The 18225-nt window shown below is 37.3% G+C and overlaps 3 protein-coding genes across 3 annotated transcripts in view; all 3 read left to right on the top strand.

Annotated features, from left to right (window-relative positions):
- The window catches only part of LOC131685751 (repressor of RNA polymerase III transcription MAF1 homolog), a 28889-nt gene extending 19170 nt beyond the window's left edge, over positions 1-9719 (top strand). The window contains exon 3 of the mRNA XM_058969681.1: positions 7082-9719. Within this exon, the coding sequence (XP_058825664.1) occupies positions 7082-7145 (64 nt within the window). The 3' untranslated portion in view covers positions 7146-9719. The remainder of the gene's footprint in view (positions 1-7081) is intronic.
- Positions 9720-12681: 2962 nt separating this feature from the next.
- On the top strand, positions 12682-13467 carry LOC131679489 (uncharacterized). The gene is made up of 2 exons (XM_058960224.1): positions 12682-12817; positions 12876-13467. The coding sequence occupies exon 2, from the start codon at positions 12940-12942 to the stop codon at positions 13465-13467; it is 528 nt and encodes a 175-aa protein (XP_058816207.1). The 5' UTR covers positions 12682-12817; positions 12876-12939.
- Positions 13468-15171: 1704 nt separating this feature from the next.
- Positions 15172-15720, top strand: LOC131679488 (zinc finger protein 582-like). The gene has a single exon (XM_058960223.1). The coding sequence runs from the start codon at positions 15172-15174 to the stop codon at positions 15718-15720; it is 549 nt and encodes a 182-aa protein (XP_058816206.1).
- The last annotated feature ends 2505 nt before the right edge of the window (positions 15721-18225 follow it).

The raw sequence follows: 18225 nt of genomic DNA, 5'->3' as shown, positions 1-18225 counted from the left end.
CTGCAAAGGAAATTGTTGAATACATCATATTTCTAGCTTTAATGGTTTTCGAGTTATGATACATGTTATATGGAAGACCCTTTAAAATTAGTTTTTTTCATGATATGTTTGCAGTGTTCAATCATATATTTTTGCGGAACAAAGTAACTTCCTATCTGTTATATTGAAAATATATAGGGTTAATTGCTTCTTAAAATTAGAAGTAAATTAAATGAAAATATCTTTTTAGTTTAATAAATTTAATTTCCTGCTGTGTATTTTCATTTCGATACCCGGCCAGAAGGGCAAGTTGCTGGCTAACAGGGGGCTATTTGCCAACTCGGATGCGCATTTCCCTTCAATTTGCGCGCAAATTGCTGATAATTAGGGGCCTATTTCAAATGCAACATTTGGGCGATTTGCCGCCGTCATTTTCTTGACGCCTTTAAATCGCCCACGGAACGCGCCATTTAATCGCCCTTAGTTGCCTAATATGAAAATTACAAATAATGCTTATTTTCGGATTCATTATCTACTCACATAAACTTATCAGCATACTAGGTAATCACCACCAAACTATAGGAAGAAGCATGGTGAAATTGGACATTCCGGAAAATGGTATTCCGGGAAACGACATACAATCGAATCCAACTTCAAAATCAAATCCTTCTCCCGTGATACTTGTGGAATGCGCAGTAGTATACGCGGCCTCCAGCAGCAAGTATCGGACTAACCAATCCTTCCCTTCCGTGATCTACGTTCGGGCCTGGCCGGCGCCGGTATTGATCAATGAACACTGAGGATTACCAGGAGTTGCATATTGAAGGATGTTTCGCTACTCCCAAGCACAATTCGACATAGATTTTTCATTAGGGCTTAAATCGCAAATGTAAACAAACTCCGTTTTCGCTATTACGACATTATGCAACAAAAATACTACAAGATTGAGGTGAAAATTAGTTAAAATGGTTTTTAGTTCGATGTATAATTAAAGAAAACAAAACGGCGAAACATGCATTTTCTTTGAGATTTCGACTTAGGCCCTTCTTCTCATATGGAATATAAAGGCCAAACTTACATTTTTAGACAGAAGCGGGCGTACGGTTATTATTCACAAATAAAAGAATAAACGGCGGTTCTGTTATATAAATGATAAGCAATATCTACTATGATCATGTCTACTCGATAGTTGTTGCACATAAACATTCGAATATTTCGATATTTTCATGAAATTTGAAGAAAAGATTCACGCGCCCTTTCTTTTACATTGGGTTTCTATGCGCCCATTTGCTGAGCCCTATAAAAAGTATACTGTCAAGCTCGCCCATTTACCCAGCCCTACCCAGCAAGACAGAGTCAGTTTAGCCCATTTACCGCGCCCTTCTGAAAATTATGTACACGGTTTAGCCCTTCCGCAAATGGTGGTTGCTGAAGGGCGAAATCACGACTGGGATGCAAATTGGGCGTAAGCATTTTTTTAGTTTCTACTCACTAAAAGCACATAGGAATTGAATTCTTTGTTATATTGTCATAAGGTTTAACGAAAAATGCTTCCGGAAAAACACGGTCATAAAGTAATTTATACCTACAATAAAAACTACATTTAGAAAACCTTCGCCGAATATTAAAACTGATTTTTCTCCATTTGAGTACATTGCGACTTAGGCCCTAATGAAAGATCTGTGTCGAATTATCCACTTATTCCCTATGGAACTGCAGCTAATCCAGATCGGTAACGGAGTAGCAGCCAGGGGTGGTTGCACAAGCTCAAGCTCGAGCAAGTAATCTATTCGATTGTATAACATTCCCCCGAATACCATTCCCCAGAAAAAAAATACCGAAGCTTTTTCCCCAGAAACACATATACCAGAAAGTACTAATTCCCAGAAAACTGATTCCCAGAAAGTACCAAAGCCCAGAAAACTTTCACCAGAAAGAACCATAACCCAGAAAACTGTTCCGCAGAAAGTACCAAAACCCAGAAAATCATTTTACCGAAATTTTTTCTTCTATTTTTTCAATAAACAATTCGTTACATTTAGATAATGTGTACTTAAATACTTGTTATAAGTTTGCTATCCACATCCATTTTTTAATATTTACGCATTGTGCTTAAATTTAAACGCATTAAAAAATATGGAAAGATCTACGGGCGATGATTATATGTTAAATGAAAGCTTTCGATTCCTATTTGATAGAAAAAATATTATAATTGGTTTTAAACCATTTTTTGCATTTATAACCGCTTGCAACTCTAGGTACATTTGGTCCACTATAGCTGCAAAAGAGCTCAAAAACCAAGGAAAACTCACTATTTCAGTTGTTTTTTGAGCAAATTTCTATGGTAAAACTTGTGTTGCCTTGCGAGTTTAGTGCGAACTACAAAGCAAAAAATAATTAGAGACGGCTGGCATTTTAATCAAGCGTTTAGCCTACTACTGCAACTAGTAGTACACCGCGGCTATTGCAGCACCAACCCTATTGTTTGTTAAATATTCAACAACCGTCGATTTTCGATATTTGCGGCATCGCGCCGCGGAAATATCCCAAAACTCTATAATACATTTGAGTTGCAAAGACATGTAATATTACCTGAAGATCTAGAAACATAAAAAGAGCTCCAATAGGTTAAATACCTAATAGGACATCTCAAATCTCTATCGCTTTGCGTGCCATTGACGGTTAATGATTGAGCACAAAGCTTTGGCTTCCTAGAGCTAAAAACTAAAATTGTTTTTTTTTTCGATTTCTTGGTACAATGGCAAGCGACGTAGGATTTTGTGAAATGGTGCACTTGTTAATGAAAAAGCGCTAAAAGTCATTAAAATCGACGCAATTTTAAAACAACTATGTGATAAAAATATAAAATCCTACGTACGTCGTTGGAGATAGCAATTCTGAATACGGGGCTAACCTGTTTGGCATAAATCATTCGGCATAACGTCGTTTGGCATAATGCCCGTTTGGCATAAGAAAAAAAATGATAGTAGGCCATTTGGCATAATAGCCATTTGGCACAATGGTCGTTTGGCATAAAATATACAGGATATTGAATGCTATTGCGGTCGTTTGGCATAAAAGTCGTTTGGCATAAGAGCCATGTGGCATAAAGTATGAAAATACCCGTTCAAATGTTTATGGCGTTTTGATTCACTGAAAGTACGATTCCAAGAATAGCTCATGTTTGAAAGAAGGAATCAACTTCAGTGAGACGAAGAAAATTTCTGTGTCAGATTGATTACATAGCAAACTAAAGTAAGTATGGAATTTGTGCATTGAGAATATTTGCATTTAGAACTATGTTGGTCATCTTGCATGAAAGTTAAAAAATTTGTGAAATGTCATGCAACAAAAAATCGGTAATTGTAATCTGCTAATGATAGGCTATTTTAAAACTACAGATCTCATGTCAAATCAATTAGAGGGAACGAGCGAAGAAGAACCATTGTATTAACCATTCCATTTACGAATATTTGGATTGCTACATTTTTTTAACCCAACTACTTTTTATACAATATGAAATCTAATTCGAGATATATAGTATCTTGCTTTACGAATGTTTGTTCTTCTGACGTTTACTTTTGTTTGCAATCTAAATTGAAAAGAGGGAAAAATCTCGACTAGTTCATAGTCACAAGAAGAAAAAAGCTCAAAGCAATAAAATTAAAAGTTAAAAGAAATTTACTACATATATGTAAAAGAAGGCAAAATCTCAGACGCTTTAAGTTATTATCGAAATCAAAAACTTTCGAAGAATTGACAATATTCAGAATAATGTAAACTCTTAGAAATTCATAGTTGCATTTAAAATGAATAAAATTCAAACAAATTTTCAATAGAATGTGGAAAGCTAAAGCGCAGTTGGCTGCCTAGCAGGTCTTCTAGGACAAGTTCAGTGTTTACTGTAGTTTTCTTGTATTTCCGGAAAATTCAGGCAATTTGTGTACAGTCGTCCAACTAACGAATTTGATTCGCTAGTTGGACCGAAAATGCATCTTGTCAAATCTCTAATTAATGTCAGTTTGATTGGCAAAGTGAATTTGACATGAGATTTTGACATTCAGATCCAACTAGCGGAGGTCCAAATAAAAAGCGGTCCAGTTAAAAATTGACCAACCAGTGAATCACGACTGTAGTCCATATCGTGCAATGGTAAACTGCATACCAGAAAGTTACCGATTTTGTATCCTATTATTTCGGTTACATGTAAATCAAATAGACCTGGGAAATTATGTTTAATGTCTATTATGCCAAATGGCTTTATGCCAAATGGGCATTATGCGAAATGGTCCTTATGCCAAATGGCAATCTACAATTTTGTTTTAATCGATTATGCTAAATGACGTTTATGTCAAATGGCTTTATGCCAAAAGACCACTTGAATCGCGCTATGGTTATGCCAAGTGGCTTTATGCCAAATGACTTTATGCCAAACGATGTTATGCCAAATGACTTTATGCCAAATGGTCTTCCCCCCTGAATACACTGTGCCAATTTCAAAACGATCCAAAAAGAGTTGTTTGACTTACATTTCCAACCAGCTAAAAAGCGGTTTCGAAAAAAATCGCGCTTAAAGTTTTAAAGTTACGCTCGGGGTATACATAAGAGGCGCTTCGGCAACATATTTTCAAAACTATTTAAGCACATTTTCAGCCATTGAAATTTTTTTCGATTTTTTTAAAATTCTAGTAATAACTCGATATTTTCAACAACAGAGTACTTAGCATAGGTCAATAACAACGTTTTCTAACGTAATATTACTTCATTGATTGCATAGTTTCAATTGAATAAAATCTGTTGCATACGGACAGTTTTTAGAAGAAATGAATCATTTTTTTGGTAATGGCTTTCGAATTTCACTTTTGAAGACGAAAACCCTATTAGTCGAAACTTTACTTAAGCGGGGCCCATGTAATTTAAACATCGATGTCACAAATGACGTTTCAAGGCCGCAGAGATATTTGTTTTCGTCGTTAAAAGTTAAATTGAAAAGCCGAAACATGTATCCTCAAAATAAAAAAAAATCAAGATCCATTCAGTAGATCTTTCGCTAATTATTCCCAAAAACACCTCAATTTTAGGCCTCGAGAGTAGAGGGAAATTTCGATGGTACATGATGCAACAAACATCGAAGAATGTTATAAAAAATCTTTAATATGATAGTTCGAATATGTTTTTCCTATTTTAGCCAACTTTTTGCTCCAGCTATTCCATAGTGTGCTTGAAAGAATGAATCAACCCCTATGTTTGAGAAAACCGGTCAGCCGAGGGCTATTTGACATACATATTCAAAAAGTTGCTCATGTTTAAAAGAAGGAGTCAATTCCTATGTTAGAATAAACCGAGCATACGAGTTAATCACAGGTCATGTCCTTATTGATTCATCTGCTACATAAATTGCCATCCACGGGTCAATCGGAACATTGAGCGTTGAACGAACGTTCCTGCCCTTATTACACATTCTCCTTCCAGATAAATCAGAATCCAACTACAAAAAAAGCTCTAGAACTGATAAAAACCATAGCAGCCAACAACAATATTATAATTAATCCGTCGATTGTATTGACAGATTTTGAAACCGCTTAGATAAACACTATAGCAAGGATTGTTCCCAATTCTGTGCGATATGGTTGCTTTTTCCACCTAACGAAACATTGGTGGAAACGGATTTAAAAATTGGGATTATCTGGAATTTATTTGAAAAGCGTGCAAATGCAGATCTCTTTCAGACAAACCCAGGCCTTGGACTTTTTGAAGCCTCAAGATGTGCCTGAAGGCTTGGGTATTGTCCGTGCTTCAGCTCCGGAACAAATGTCCCCGTACTTCGATTACATAAAAAATACGTTTTGGGAAAGCGAAGGGTTGGAAAACACTGCGCACAGGCACAGGCCAGATTTTCCCCTGAATTATGGACCATGCGATACAATACCCTCAATGACATACCCAGAACCTCAAACGCAATAGAAGGGTATCACAACCAATTAAATGCACAATTAAAAGATACCAGTGACCTTAAACTTTATGCGGTTGTGAAAGCATTCAAAGAGAAAGAGCAGTCCACGTCGGCGGAATATATGCGATATCTGCAAGAAGACATGATAAACCGGCGTCGCTGTAAAAAACAGGCAGAAGAGATAAAAAATTAAAAGACGTTTTAATTGTCGACCAGGAAGATGGTACAACATTAAAATATACCATTTTATCAATAGCTCTTATATTATAAAACCAAACCTGAATATTAATACTAATAAATAAGTCATCTTCAGATAAAATACCTCAATTTCTGGGAAATGGTTTTTTCTAGGGTATGAACTTCTGGGTATTTGTTCATTCTGGGTAACGGTTTTCTGGGCAAAAATACTTTCTGGGAAAAGGTTTTCTGGTAATTGGTACTTTCGACGGAATGGTTTTCTGGAGAATGGTTCTTTCTGGGGAAAAATCTTCGGTGTTTTAGTTTCTGGGGAATGGTTTTCGGGGGAAAGTCGTACAACCATCTATTCGAGTAAATGGTCCAGTCTGGTTAATGTTCCATTTGGATGTGTGACTTTTGGGCGAAGGACATTCGGGTGAACGTTATGGAACCCCTTACCTCTTATAAAAATAAGCCATTCAACATATTAGGAGGAACACCGAGCCGAAATGAAGAATTCGGTGGGATCGTTTACTATACAGCAGTTACTTCTCCTTTTTCTGACGCACATGCGATGCAATGCAAGCATATACGTTTAATAGTCAGCTCTTCCGCTTCTTTTCTCATGAAATTTTCGACAGTTTCTAATTGTTCGTTGGCTTGCTGTTTTTCAGCTATCTCCTGCATCGATAATCGTCATATGTTCATTCGCACATCTGTAATCAGTTAGGCAAGGTGTGGTATTATGGTCAGCATCTGCGTTCAGTCATCGGATTTTACTGTTAAAAGCACCGAGATCTTAGTAGTTTTCCTCGTTTTCCGTAGTTCCCTGATATTCAAACTGTTTCTCTAATCATCTGGAGTTATAACTGACAAGAGACGGCTTGGTAACAGCTTCTACTTCGAGTCATTAAATATCAACAAATAGGTGAAATATGATGATAACTGATTCTTTCTCTTTCCGTTCAACAGTTCAGTTTACGCCGATTCTGGATTCACCAGCGATTTCGCTATGGAGGATGAAGAATGCTACTAGATTGAACAGTACAACAAATCTTCTTGACAACACTTTGCACTTTGATCCGATGATCTACATATACAAAACCGAACCGATGTTTGTTTATTTTTTCAAGACAATACCTATTATTACAACAATGATTTGATAGGCAGAGGGATAGCTTGTCCAATGTAGAATGTATCCACATTTATTTAATTTAACCTTTTCTGTTAGAATCTTCTAACAACTATGTTTTTGTTTTGTAGGGATAATTCCCCGATTTTTTTCATCGTAGCTATATTACCACCACAGAAATTTTAAAAACCCGATAAAGCAATTAACCAACTTTAAATTAACTTTATAACATAGCAAAGGATTCCATTGTAAGCATATTGATTAGAAAAGATAAAAAAAACTTTGAACAATTTTTGTAACACCACACAGCACAGCACCGTTACGTGAAGGCAGGTGAGAGCTGCGGCGTGAGAATTGACGTAACCGTGAGTGCGCGATGCCGGCAATGTGTAACCAACTGGAACAAGCGTGCTTTTTTTTTAGATTGTTAAGGCATCAGTATATATAGGCACCTACATTTGATCATTCATCGTGATGATAAATTAAGGTTGTTATCAATATCGAAGTTGCACTCAAAATATTACAAGTAACTAACAGTAAACGTTTGAGACTGCAATGGAGCGAAATTTAGTTACATGTCAAGGCTAAGTGCACACATTAGAAGTTGCTGATTGTATTACTATAAATGAAAAAAAAATATATATATGAAAATCTTTTTCCAAGTCAGGCATAAAGGGTAGATTTCGCTTCAGCCTGCAGACGCCAGTTGGTGAGATTGCCCCTGTTTTTGTTTGCTAACAAGTGGCTTTTCTTGTATAAACACATGATCTGGACTGGGAAGTTTTGTTGGGGATAATGCAAAATAAATCACTAGAAGATTGCAGAAAAGCTTCACCCCAGGAATGTACTATTTAACAATGCTGTACTTTCTGGTGTGAATATTAGTTGGCAAACACTAACAGTATTTTGGTACACTCCGTGGGATAGGGCGGTTGATTTGTCATCTACCATCGGTCAGTCGCGATGGTAAATCCGCGTGTGAGAACTATTTCATTGACTGTACTCTGTGATATTAGCATGTAGGAGAAATAGATTTATACTTTATATTCAAATTTTTCGCTCTAAATGTATGTGAATTTTCAACTTTATATCCTCCTATGCCTCTAAATACTTAGTTTGATGAAATAAAAACCTGAATTGCAGTGAACTGGAATATTTAAAGTCAGAAATTTCTGATCTGATCTGATTATTTAAACGTGAGAATACCGCATCTTGTTTAATCATTGTTGTCAAAGTACAAACTTCGTATCATGAGAAAAGTAATGCAACAGGCTTGGTCATTTGTTCCAGGTTCACTTTTGAAAGACCAACCAAAATTTCTATTTTTTGCTTTTAACCTTTTCAGCTTGTCTTCTCGATTTATTAATAATTTTAAAACGGAACAAACAGAAGTTTGTGGTTAAAAGACGATTATAATAGCGATCTCCAACAAATAAACAAACAAACCGATCAAATGAGCCGCATACAGAAACATTCGCTCAATATTTGAAATCGAAACTAAAATAATGGAAGATATAGCAAATGAACACTCAATCATAACAATTCACAATAGCATGATGCGATTACGAGTTAACCTTAGATGCATAACGTGCTGTTCGAACCATGAAAGCGACATTTACTAATCACGAAAGTGCAAGTAAACAAAACAAAACGTCTGTCCTATGGGAAATGTCGACAACCTTTCTCATTAGCACTGCTTGTTATTAGTGATAAGGGGACAGTTTATCGGTACACCGATTAACCGGCTTTCGTTTTCTATCTGGAGTAATAATCTCGCTGTAGCTGGCTTAGATAAGGTTAACTCGTGTCCTAAAGTTGCAGAGCTATTCGAGCTCGATCCGCTACTGCTGCTGACGGCGGCGTCATATTTGTTAATTTTTGTTAGTCGATACACAAGACACTTAACTCACGTTCGCAGTATAACTTTTACTTTGCGATAAGATCTTGGCTGTTTGCAAAAATAGTATTTTTTCGTTATCTTGCGAGATTGAGGAAAATAATTTACGGAGACGAAGAAACGAGTATAACGAACCGTGGTGGAAGGAATCATGTGCATACTCATTTAAATTTAGCTTTCGTGGTTGGGATACTTATCTCACTTAAGTCGAAAACGATTCATTTCAGTTCAATTAAGACACATTTTATTTTGGCCTATGTTTAAATCATCTGTCATTACTTTTCATTGACCTATTTAATCATTGTAGAATGTACCGATCCACCATAGGTATAACATAAAACAAAAATTAAAACAAGTTTTTTTGCGCACCCCAACCTACCGCGATGGGTTAATCACAACACACACAAAAAATAAACATTAATGTTTTTAACAGTAGCAATGTTGAATGAAAACAGAACGAAATAACTATGTTGTTTCACATAATTAGCCCTCTATCACTTAAATAGTATTCTAATTACAATAACATTATCTTATAAAAACTCTAAAAAAGAAAATATCACAATGGACAGGAAAACCGAAAATCTATATGTTTACTTGAGAATATATCACTGCCTTTGCTCAAGCGTTGTGGGTTTCGTTCATGCTTGCGCCGTTGCTTATTCCACTAATGAATGCTTGTTCCGTTTTGGCGGTAAACCCACCAGTAATTAAAACAGCGTTGGAATGTGGAATGATCGTCATAACTAACCCGTCGATGCTCTAAAGCGGACCCTACACGAGCAGAAATATTGACAATAAATCATATTAAATACTATTTCCCGGAATGTACCATATCCCGGAATATCGTTTCCCGGAATGTACCATTTCCAGGAAAACCATTTTCCGGAATGTATCATTTCCGGGAAAACTATTTCCCGGAATGTATCATTTCCCGGAAAAACCATTTCGCAGAATACCATTTCCCGGAAAATAAAAAAAACTCATACCTCACCGACCAAACTTATTTTTAGAAGAACTGTTATGCAGCTAATTGTGTTCTAGGAGATTTTACCTACTTTAGAACATGAAAAGTTGTTTGAAAATATTTTTAAATTTTTTTGATCGAGTTGTTATGGCGCTAAAAAACAAGATAGCGATAAGATTGCAAAACTGTCATTTTAAAGATTTAATCTTTTCGATTCCGCGATGTTAGGAAAATTTATTCAAATTGATCATTATATGAACAGCTTACGGACGGCTTTTGGGTTTGAACCAAAAAGAAACTTAGGCGGATATAAAAAAATCGTTTGGAGAATAAAAAGCACCCTAATGGATGGGAAATCAATGAATTAAATGGGTACCACAATAGTAGCAAATACTTTCCAATTTTCCCACCGCAGGTAGTGAAGTGGTGAATAAATTCACGGCCGTCTAATTCCTGACTAACAGGCCCTATATTTTGCTTGATATTTGTTCCAAATTTTGCGGGTTCAGTTAAAATGGTATATTTTCAATTCTTTTACTATTTTGAATCGATTCCGTCACGTGGTAATCTTCGGTGAAAAGTATAATACCCCACTGTAGAATTTTCAAGATTTGAAAATATTGTTATTGAAATAAAATGATATAACAGAAAGTGGAAGGCGAACAGAACACCTAATTGTATATATTATCAATTCTGTCCTATCGTTTTTAGGTAAACTCTAAGCGTACTAAAAACTTCAAACGCGTTTTTTTCCATCCACTTCAAACCACGAGCTTTGAAATATTCACAGCATATTCGAAATTATTTTTTCCAGCGACGTTCGAAGGATTTTAGTTAATAAATGATATCTGTATCGATTTTCTATGCTATTTTCGGCAAATTTAAGACTAAGAGAAATTACTTTGCATTTATTAACGTTGACTTCCATTTCGTTAAGCGTGCACCATTATTGAATATTACAGATATCTTCTTGAAGCACTACGCACTACGGCGTCAAGTGCAGAAGCGATAGTTCGGAAGATTTTGAGATCGTTCGCGTACAGCAATTTCCCAGAATTGATCCGACTACAGATATCGTTAATAAACAGAATAAAAATAAGCTGGCCCAGATGACTGCCTTGCGGGACACCTGTGGGTGTTCTGAATGTGCTTGAGCGCGTGTTTTTTGCGATGTTGTGCGGTACTTTGTCGAAAGCAATGAAATTGGTTGTTGATTTAAATTATATTTTCAGTGTTTCGAGTGAAATTAAAATAGCGAAAAAAAATCCTACGTAAGTCACTTGCTATAGTTCTAAGGAATCGAAAAAAAAACTTTAGTTTTTGACACTAGGTCAAACATTACAGGAGATAGGCTCGGATTAAAAAAAACGTGCTGGCGGGAAAATGCTGAACAAATTACTTAAAATTAATATTTTGTGCTGCATAAGTCGTATTATGAATCCCATCTTGGGATCTTGATTCATCTCCTTATTGCGCAAAGAAAAATATGCTTATACCGTACTCTATAATGGTGTAAATTCGTAACGATCAATTTAGAACGCCTCGAAATGCGGCCATTTTTGAAATTTAAAAGGCAGCATATCGCCTTCTTTTAGCATAAGCTATTTTCTGGACATTCGATTGATTGATAATGATTTCAAATAAAATTACATATGCATGAGAATTAGTTTTTTTTAAATTCATTAACATGATCAGCGAGCAAAGACAAGCTGTGAAGGAAACCAAACAAATATTTGAGTAGCAACATAGTTCTAAATTCAAATGTTCTAAAAGTACTTCAGATTTCACTAGTATAACAAATTGCCGAGAAAAAGTACGATCCGGGAAATGATATTCCGGGACTTGGTATATTCCGGGAATTGGTACATTCCGGGAAATAGTATTCCGGGAAATGGTACATTCCGGGAAATGGTTTTCCGGGAAATGGCATTCCGGAAAATGGTTTTCCGGGAAATGGTATTCTGGGAAACGACATACAATCAAATGGGATTGATGGATTGAAGCAGTCTTGTTAATAAATTTATTGACAATATTTCTATCCTGTGTAGGGTCTGCTTAAAAAACGTTACAGAAATGTTCATAAGATCATAAGTAAAATCGTTTCATAACATAACTGCATCTGCCATACGCGAGCGGTGGGTCACTTGTATAACGATGGAGCCAACGACACGACTAGACATTCAATGCAACATGCCTTAGAAAAAGTGTCTCGAGCGATTTACCTCCAGTTACCAGTATATTGAGTGACCCCTCGATGCGCGCAACAAAATAATTTCTTCAGCAACACTTCTTTGTTTAGCTGATTTTCGGTTGCTGTGTAGCAACCATGTTTTGTTTGTTTCGGTTTAGCGAGTTTTGCTGGTATTAAATGAAAACCAACGGGGAGAAGGGTGTCGCCCTCGTAATGAGTTTTTTCTTTGTGTTGAATCAAATAGAAGATAGATAATAATTATTGTTACATCTTGAACATCTCATCATGCCCTGTACCGTGCCTACCTGTTTAACCACGGATGGAACGTTTAAGCTTTTTCCGCGGTACGACCTGCTTTCGGAACGGTGGCTCAAGGCAATATAGGTCGGCACTGGACTGCCGGTAGCAGTTTGTGATAAACAGGAACTGTCTCAGTACGAGATCTGCGAGCAGCATTTTACGACCGTACAGGACACGCAACCGGAAGACTGTTGGTGCCAGGAACCGACTCTGTTCTATCATTGGTATGTAGATTGAGATTAATTTTACGAGTGAGTGATTGTTCCTTTTAATCGATTATAGCAACGGTGATTTACTGGAAGTTGGTAGCTGCCGGTTGTGCTTAAACTTTCACCCCAGTACCAATATGATTGCCATACGCAATATGCTGGAGGGAAAGATTGTCCCTTCCATTGTGTTTGAAATATTGAACATTCACTTTAAGGACGATGATCTCCTGTTGATGATATGCGGCGAATGTATCGCTCGTGCCGAAATATTACATTCAATCTGGGCGGCGTTTCTTGCAGCTGAGAAAGATTTTACGAAGTTGTTAGCGACTGCACAAACCTCGGCACTGGAGATTCACAGTAAAATTGTTTTAGAACATCCGTCCGTAGATGCGTTCATTGAGGAAACAGAACTATGTAGTATCGTAGAAGCTGAGAACGAACAGTCGTTACAATTAACACTACCTCCAGATGAACCATTGCTTAGATCACCTTTCAAGGATACAGCAGTAATCGCACCTAAAACAATAACCAGATTTAGAAACTCGACGAAATCGGTTGCATTGAAAGCCGTCGTTGGTAGAAAGGGGAGCACGTCGTTTGGCATAAGTTCGTTTGGCATAAGTTCTTTTGGCATAATGTTCATTTGGCATAACAGTAGGTGACACATACGTTCGTTTGGCATAATGGTCGTTTGGCATAATGGTCATTTGGCATAATGTTGGTTTGGCATAATTTAAAAAATACGTTGAATTTTCTGTTACTAGTCGTTGACGCCTAATGTGGCTACGCCAAATCGCTTTAAACAGGGTGCTGTCCGACATCGCTCCGCTCCGTCGGACTTGAACTAGTTGATAGCCCCTATGTTTGAGTAATCCGGGCAAACGAGTGGATCACAGGTTTGCTCGCGAGGGGCCGCCGACGCACCATCGGAACCCGGCGGAACCCACTTCGGATCCTTGGTCTCAGTTATGCGACAATGCCAAGGGTTAATTGGTATATAGGTTCAAATAACTGCTCATATTTGAAAGAAGAATCAACCCTTATGTTTAAGTAATCCGGGCAAACGAGTAAATCAACACTTTGCTAGCGAACTTATTAAACATGCAGATTAAAAGAGCTGCTCATTTTTGAAAGAAGGAGTCAACTCCTAATTTTGGGTAAAACGGGCAAACCAGTATATCACCAGTTTACTTGCGAGGGCCATTTGGTATGCAAATTTAAAGAACAGCTCATGACTGAAAGAAGGAATCAACCTTCTGGCAAATATACACGTATATATTTGCCAGAAACAAGGATTGATTCCTTCTTTAAGACATGAGCAGTTCTTTGAATTTGTATACCAAATAGCGCTCGGAAGTAAACTGGTGATCCACTCGTTTGCTCAAACTTAGGGGTTGATTCCTTCTTTCAAACATGAGCAGTTCTTTGAATCAATATACCAAATAGCCCTTGGAAATATCGCATAACCGTGACCAACGGGCCGAGGTGGTCATCGACCGGCCGTCAGAAGTGGCTACCTCTCACCAGCAACTCACTCGTTTGCTCGGGTTACTCAAACATAGGGGCTATCAAATAGTTTAACTACCATACTTAAAGCGATGTGGCGTTGCCACATTAGGCGTCAACATTAAATATAAGAGATTTCAATGGATATTTCAAATTATGCCAAACGACCATTATGCCAAACGACCATTATGCCAAATGACCATTATGCCAAATGAACATTATGCCAAACGAAAGCATGTGTCACCTGCTGTTATGCCAAATGAACATTATGCCAAATAAACTTATGCCAAATGAACTTATGCCAAACGAACTTATGCCAAACGACGTGCTCCCGGTAGAAAGTGTTATATCTGCGTAACTGTTTTTGAAGACGCAAACGAGTTACTCCAACATTTGTCGGAAGTACATGCCACAAACGTGGGATACCATTGCAAAGAATGTTTTTCCCAGTTCCGTCAGGTTATCGCATATAACCGTCATCTGGGTCGACTTGAAACAAAGGAACGACCGAACAAATGTAGCGTCTGTCAGCTTGGATTTTCTTCCCCAAATCAGGTGAAGGTCCATGAAAACAAAGTTCATGGAATTGAAAATAATGCCAAAATTCGTTCACCAGTGACGATATTCAAAAGCTGTAATATTTGTGATGAAACATTCAGGTGTAACTCTAAACTGAACTTTCACATATGAAGGGTACACAACAGCCAGGGGATTCCAACCTGTAACATATGCGACAAGATCTTCACAGCTAAGTCAAGTTTGGAACGACACATGCTTTTACACACGCAAGAAAACCTTTCGTTTGCGACTTGTGTGACACCTACTTTAGTCGTTCGCTTGATGTTAAGAATCATGTAAGAATGGTGCACGAAAGTTTAAATCCTCACGTTTGTGAGGAATGTAGTGAACAATTCAAAAACTATCACGGTCTTTGCAAGCATCGTCAGATTGTTCATTTAAACAAATCTCTGCCAACGGTACGGTTTAAGCCGTATCACTTGATCTGTAAGCTCTGTAAGCGACCTCACAGAAAATCTAATGAACTGATTGAACATATTCGACAGGACCACTCTAATGAAACGTATCCATACGTACAGTGTCCGGTTTGTCCAAAAACCTTTTTGTCTACGCAACATCTGAGTTGCCATAAAGAGATTCATACGGACAAGTACACCTGTACGTACTGCGGCGCGCGCAATGCGACAATTCACCGGCTGCAAACCCACGTCAAAAATCATCACAATGAAGAGCGTAGGTATGACTATCCCATCTGCAACAGTAAATTGTACAAATCGGCATCCGTCCTGCCAACGCACGTGCTCACCCATAGCCGCGGGCAGCAATGCCGGTGCGATATATTTCGGAAAGATTTTATGCGAAAGGATCAGTTGAGCATACATCGCCGGTGAGAAAGAGTTTATAGTAGTTAGGTTGTTAATGAAAAGGAAGTTTTTTTTTTGGTTGCAAGACCCATACAGGCGAGAAACCATTTCAGTGTGAAATCTGTCAGAAACGATTCAGCGATGGTGCATCGTACTGCAAGCACAAGAAGCGCTGCATGCGGTTGTCTTTGAACAGTGATGTGTCTGTTTGAGGGGCGCTGAAGGCAGATCATGATCAAGAAGGATTCACAAAGGCTGTACTATTGATATTGTTTAAATTATATTGTCTATAAGGGATACCAAATTGTAGTATGTGTAGTCTTTAAGAATTTACATCACCACAGGATTGAAAATATATTCTTCTCACTTTTTAATTCGGACACTTGTGATATTTCATAAGTATACCACAGGGGTGAAAGGGCGGACAACGATGACCGGGGAAAGTAGAAGATAAAACTTACAGCTTTGTGGCATCTGGAAGATAAACATCAATTAAATTCTCGAGCTGTCTGACATCACGTACCGGGACGCCAGGTTACCCTTATCAATCTCGCAGGTAATCGTTTAAAAATGGGCTCGACCTCCAGGGAGCTCTGTTTTTAATTTCCAACACTACAGCTTCAGATACCTACAGCCAGTTAATGCAGGCACAAATGTGAGGGTACTACGATCATCAGAAGGACTCTGGTGCGTGTTGGCAGGAATTTTTGAAGCTGTCCAACCAGGTCAAACCGTTCGAAATTTGATTCGGACTCCTGAATAGAGTCAGTATAGATTCTAACTCAAATGCAACGACTGATTCCGAAACCGAATTGAGTTGGAATCCATACTGATTCCATTCAAAATTCCGAACCGGTTCGGAATGGGTTTAACTAGGAAGATGTCAGAAAATTTCATCAGCAAAACCAGGTAGCAATTGTCATTAGTGGTGAAACCTTTTTAGCATTTCTTTCAAAAGATTGGAGTGTTACTGGGGGGAAACGAACTTTATCGAAGAGAACGTTGTTCAGCAAACTGGTCCCGATCTGCGAATTATCCATGAGTCGTATCTTGATCGCTGAAAATAGTAGTAACATTAGCGCAATAATCAGACTATTATAACATATTTTAAAAATCAAGATTTGTATTGTTGTCGTGTATTTGTTTTTCCCTGCGTAACCAAGGGATGCAAGAGGTTATTTGGAAAAAATAACAACAGATTTTTCAGTGTTGGTAGTTTCATGCATTTTCAAACGAAAAGTCATATTTGACATTACCAGTTACCTGAGTCACTGAGGGGTAGTCAGATTTGCGATACAGTTTTGAAATTCCAGTGTCTAGTCGTGTCGTTGATGGAGCTATTCAAAGAGGGTTACTATGATTAATAATAAAATCCACTTGTTTTAAAGTCATGCTACTTCTTTAGCTAATAACTTTTCTAGGCGAATTTTCACAAACGTACAAAGTTTCACGAATGTGTTCAGTAGAAGAATGCCTTTAGAAATATATAGTGTTCTCAAGAATTGATCGATGAGGTGATTTTTTAAGAATTTATTATCAATTTTAACCGATTTTTCATACTAATTTCCATATAAACTTTGAAATTTTTGGAGGGTCTGTAGACACAACCGATCGGTACCAAAATTTACACAATTACTAAGGGCCGTAAAAGGAATCAGTAGAACCTGGTGGAGTCAAAAATTGAATTTTAAAAAAAACGTAATATCTAGCAATGAAAGTCTGTTTACTTTCTCTCCTTTAACCCTTTACAAGGCAGTGGCAACTATATTGCCACCTTTTCGTTTTGTTCGTAACTCAGAAATATGAAGTGAGAAGTGTTCCAATCTCATGAAATCTACTTGTTAGGAGTCTGGCAACTCTTCTTATTACTTTTTATTGAGATACAGTGAAAAGTGTCAGATTAGTGAAGTTTTTTGTAAAAAAACGGCGATTTCCTTTTGGATAATAAAATTAGCTCGATTTTGAAAAAAATGCTCTAGACCGTATAAGTTGGTGATGGAAATTCGTAAAAACAGCTATTTTTAAACCGAAAATTTTGTGTTTTGAGGGGTAAAAATTACAAAGAAAAAATTAAATGAATAAATGAATGTAATCTGTGGTCTCATTTTTCAACTTATCCTCAGAATCCAGAGGTTATTTACTGTTAATCAGGTAATAACCAGTAACTCACCTTTCTTTCTGAATTTCCGATCCAGCTTGATTTGTCTTTATATTTTCACCAATCTCATTGAAAATACATCAAACATTACGAAGACTGACGTTTTCTAACGGCGGTACCAAGTATATTTTCAAACATTATTTTATTACGAAATAAATGTAAATATATTCTAAACTAAGTAAAAAAAAAACCGCGTTTCTATTAATATAACATCCATTAATAGCTCCAAATTCTGGGCCTTATAAAGGGTTAAATTACTCGGCGTCAGTGCACTGAGTGCACGCTGCTCTGAAAATCTAGCGAAATCGTCTTAGGACACCAGCGGCTGCTCGTTCAGTGAACCATAAGCGCGACATCCGGAGGGTTAACACCCA

This window comes from Topomyia yanbarensis, chromosome 2 (assembly GCF_030247195.1).
Source record: "Topomyia yanbarensis strain Yona2022 chromosome 2, ASM3024719v1, whole genome shotgun sequence".
Lineage (NCBI taxonomy): Eukaryota > Metazoa > Arthropoda > Insecta > Diptera > Culicidae > Topomyia > Topomyia yanbarensis.
The sequence above is the reverse complement of the archived record's forward strand: the minus strand, read 5'-3'. Positions and strand labels throughout refer to the sequence as shown.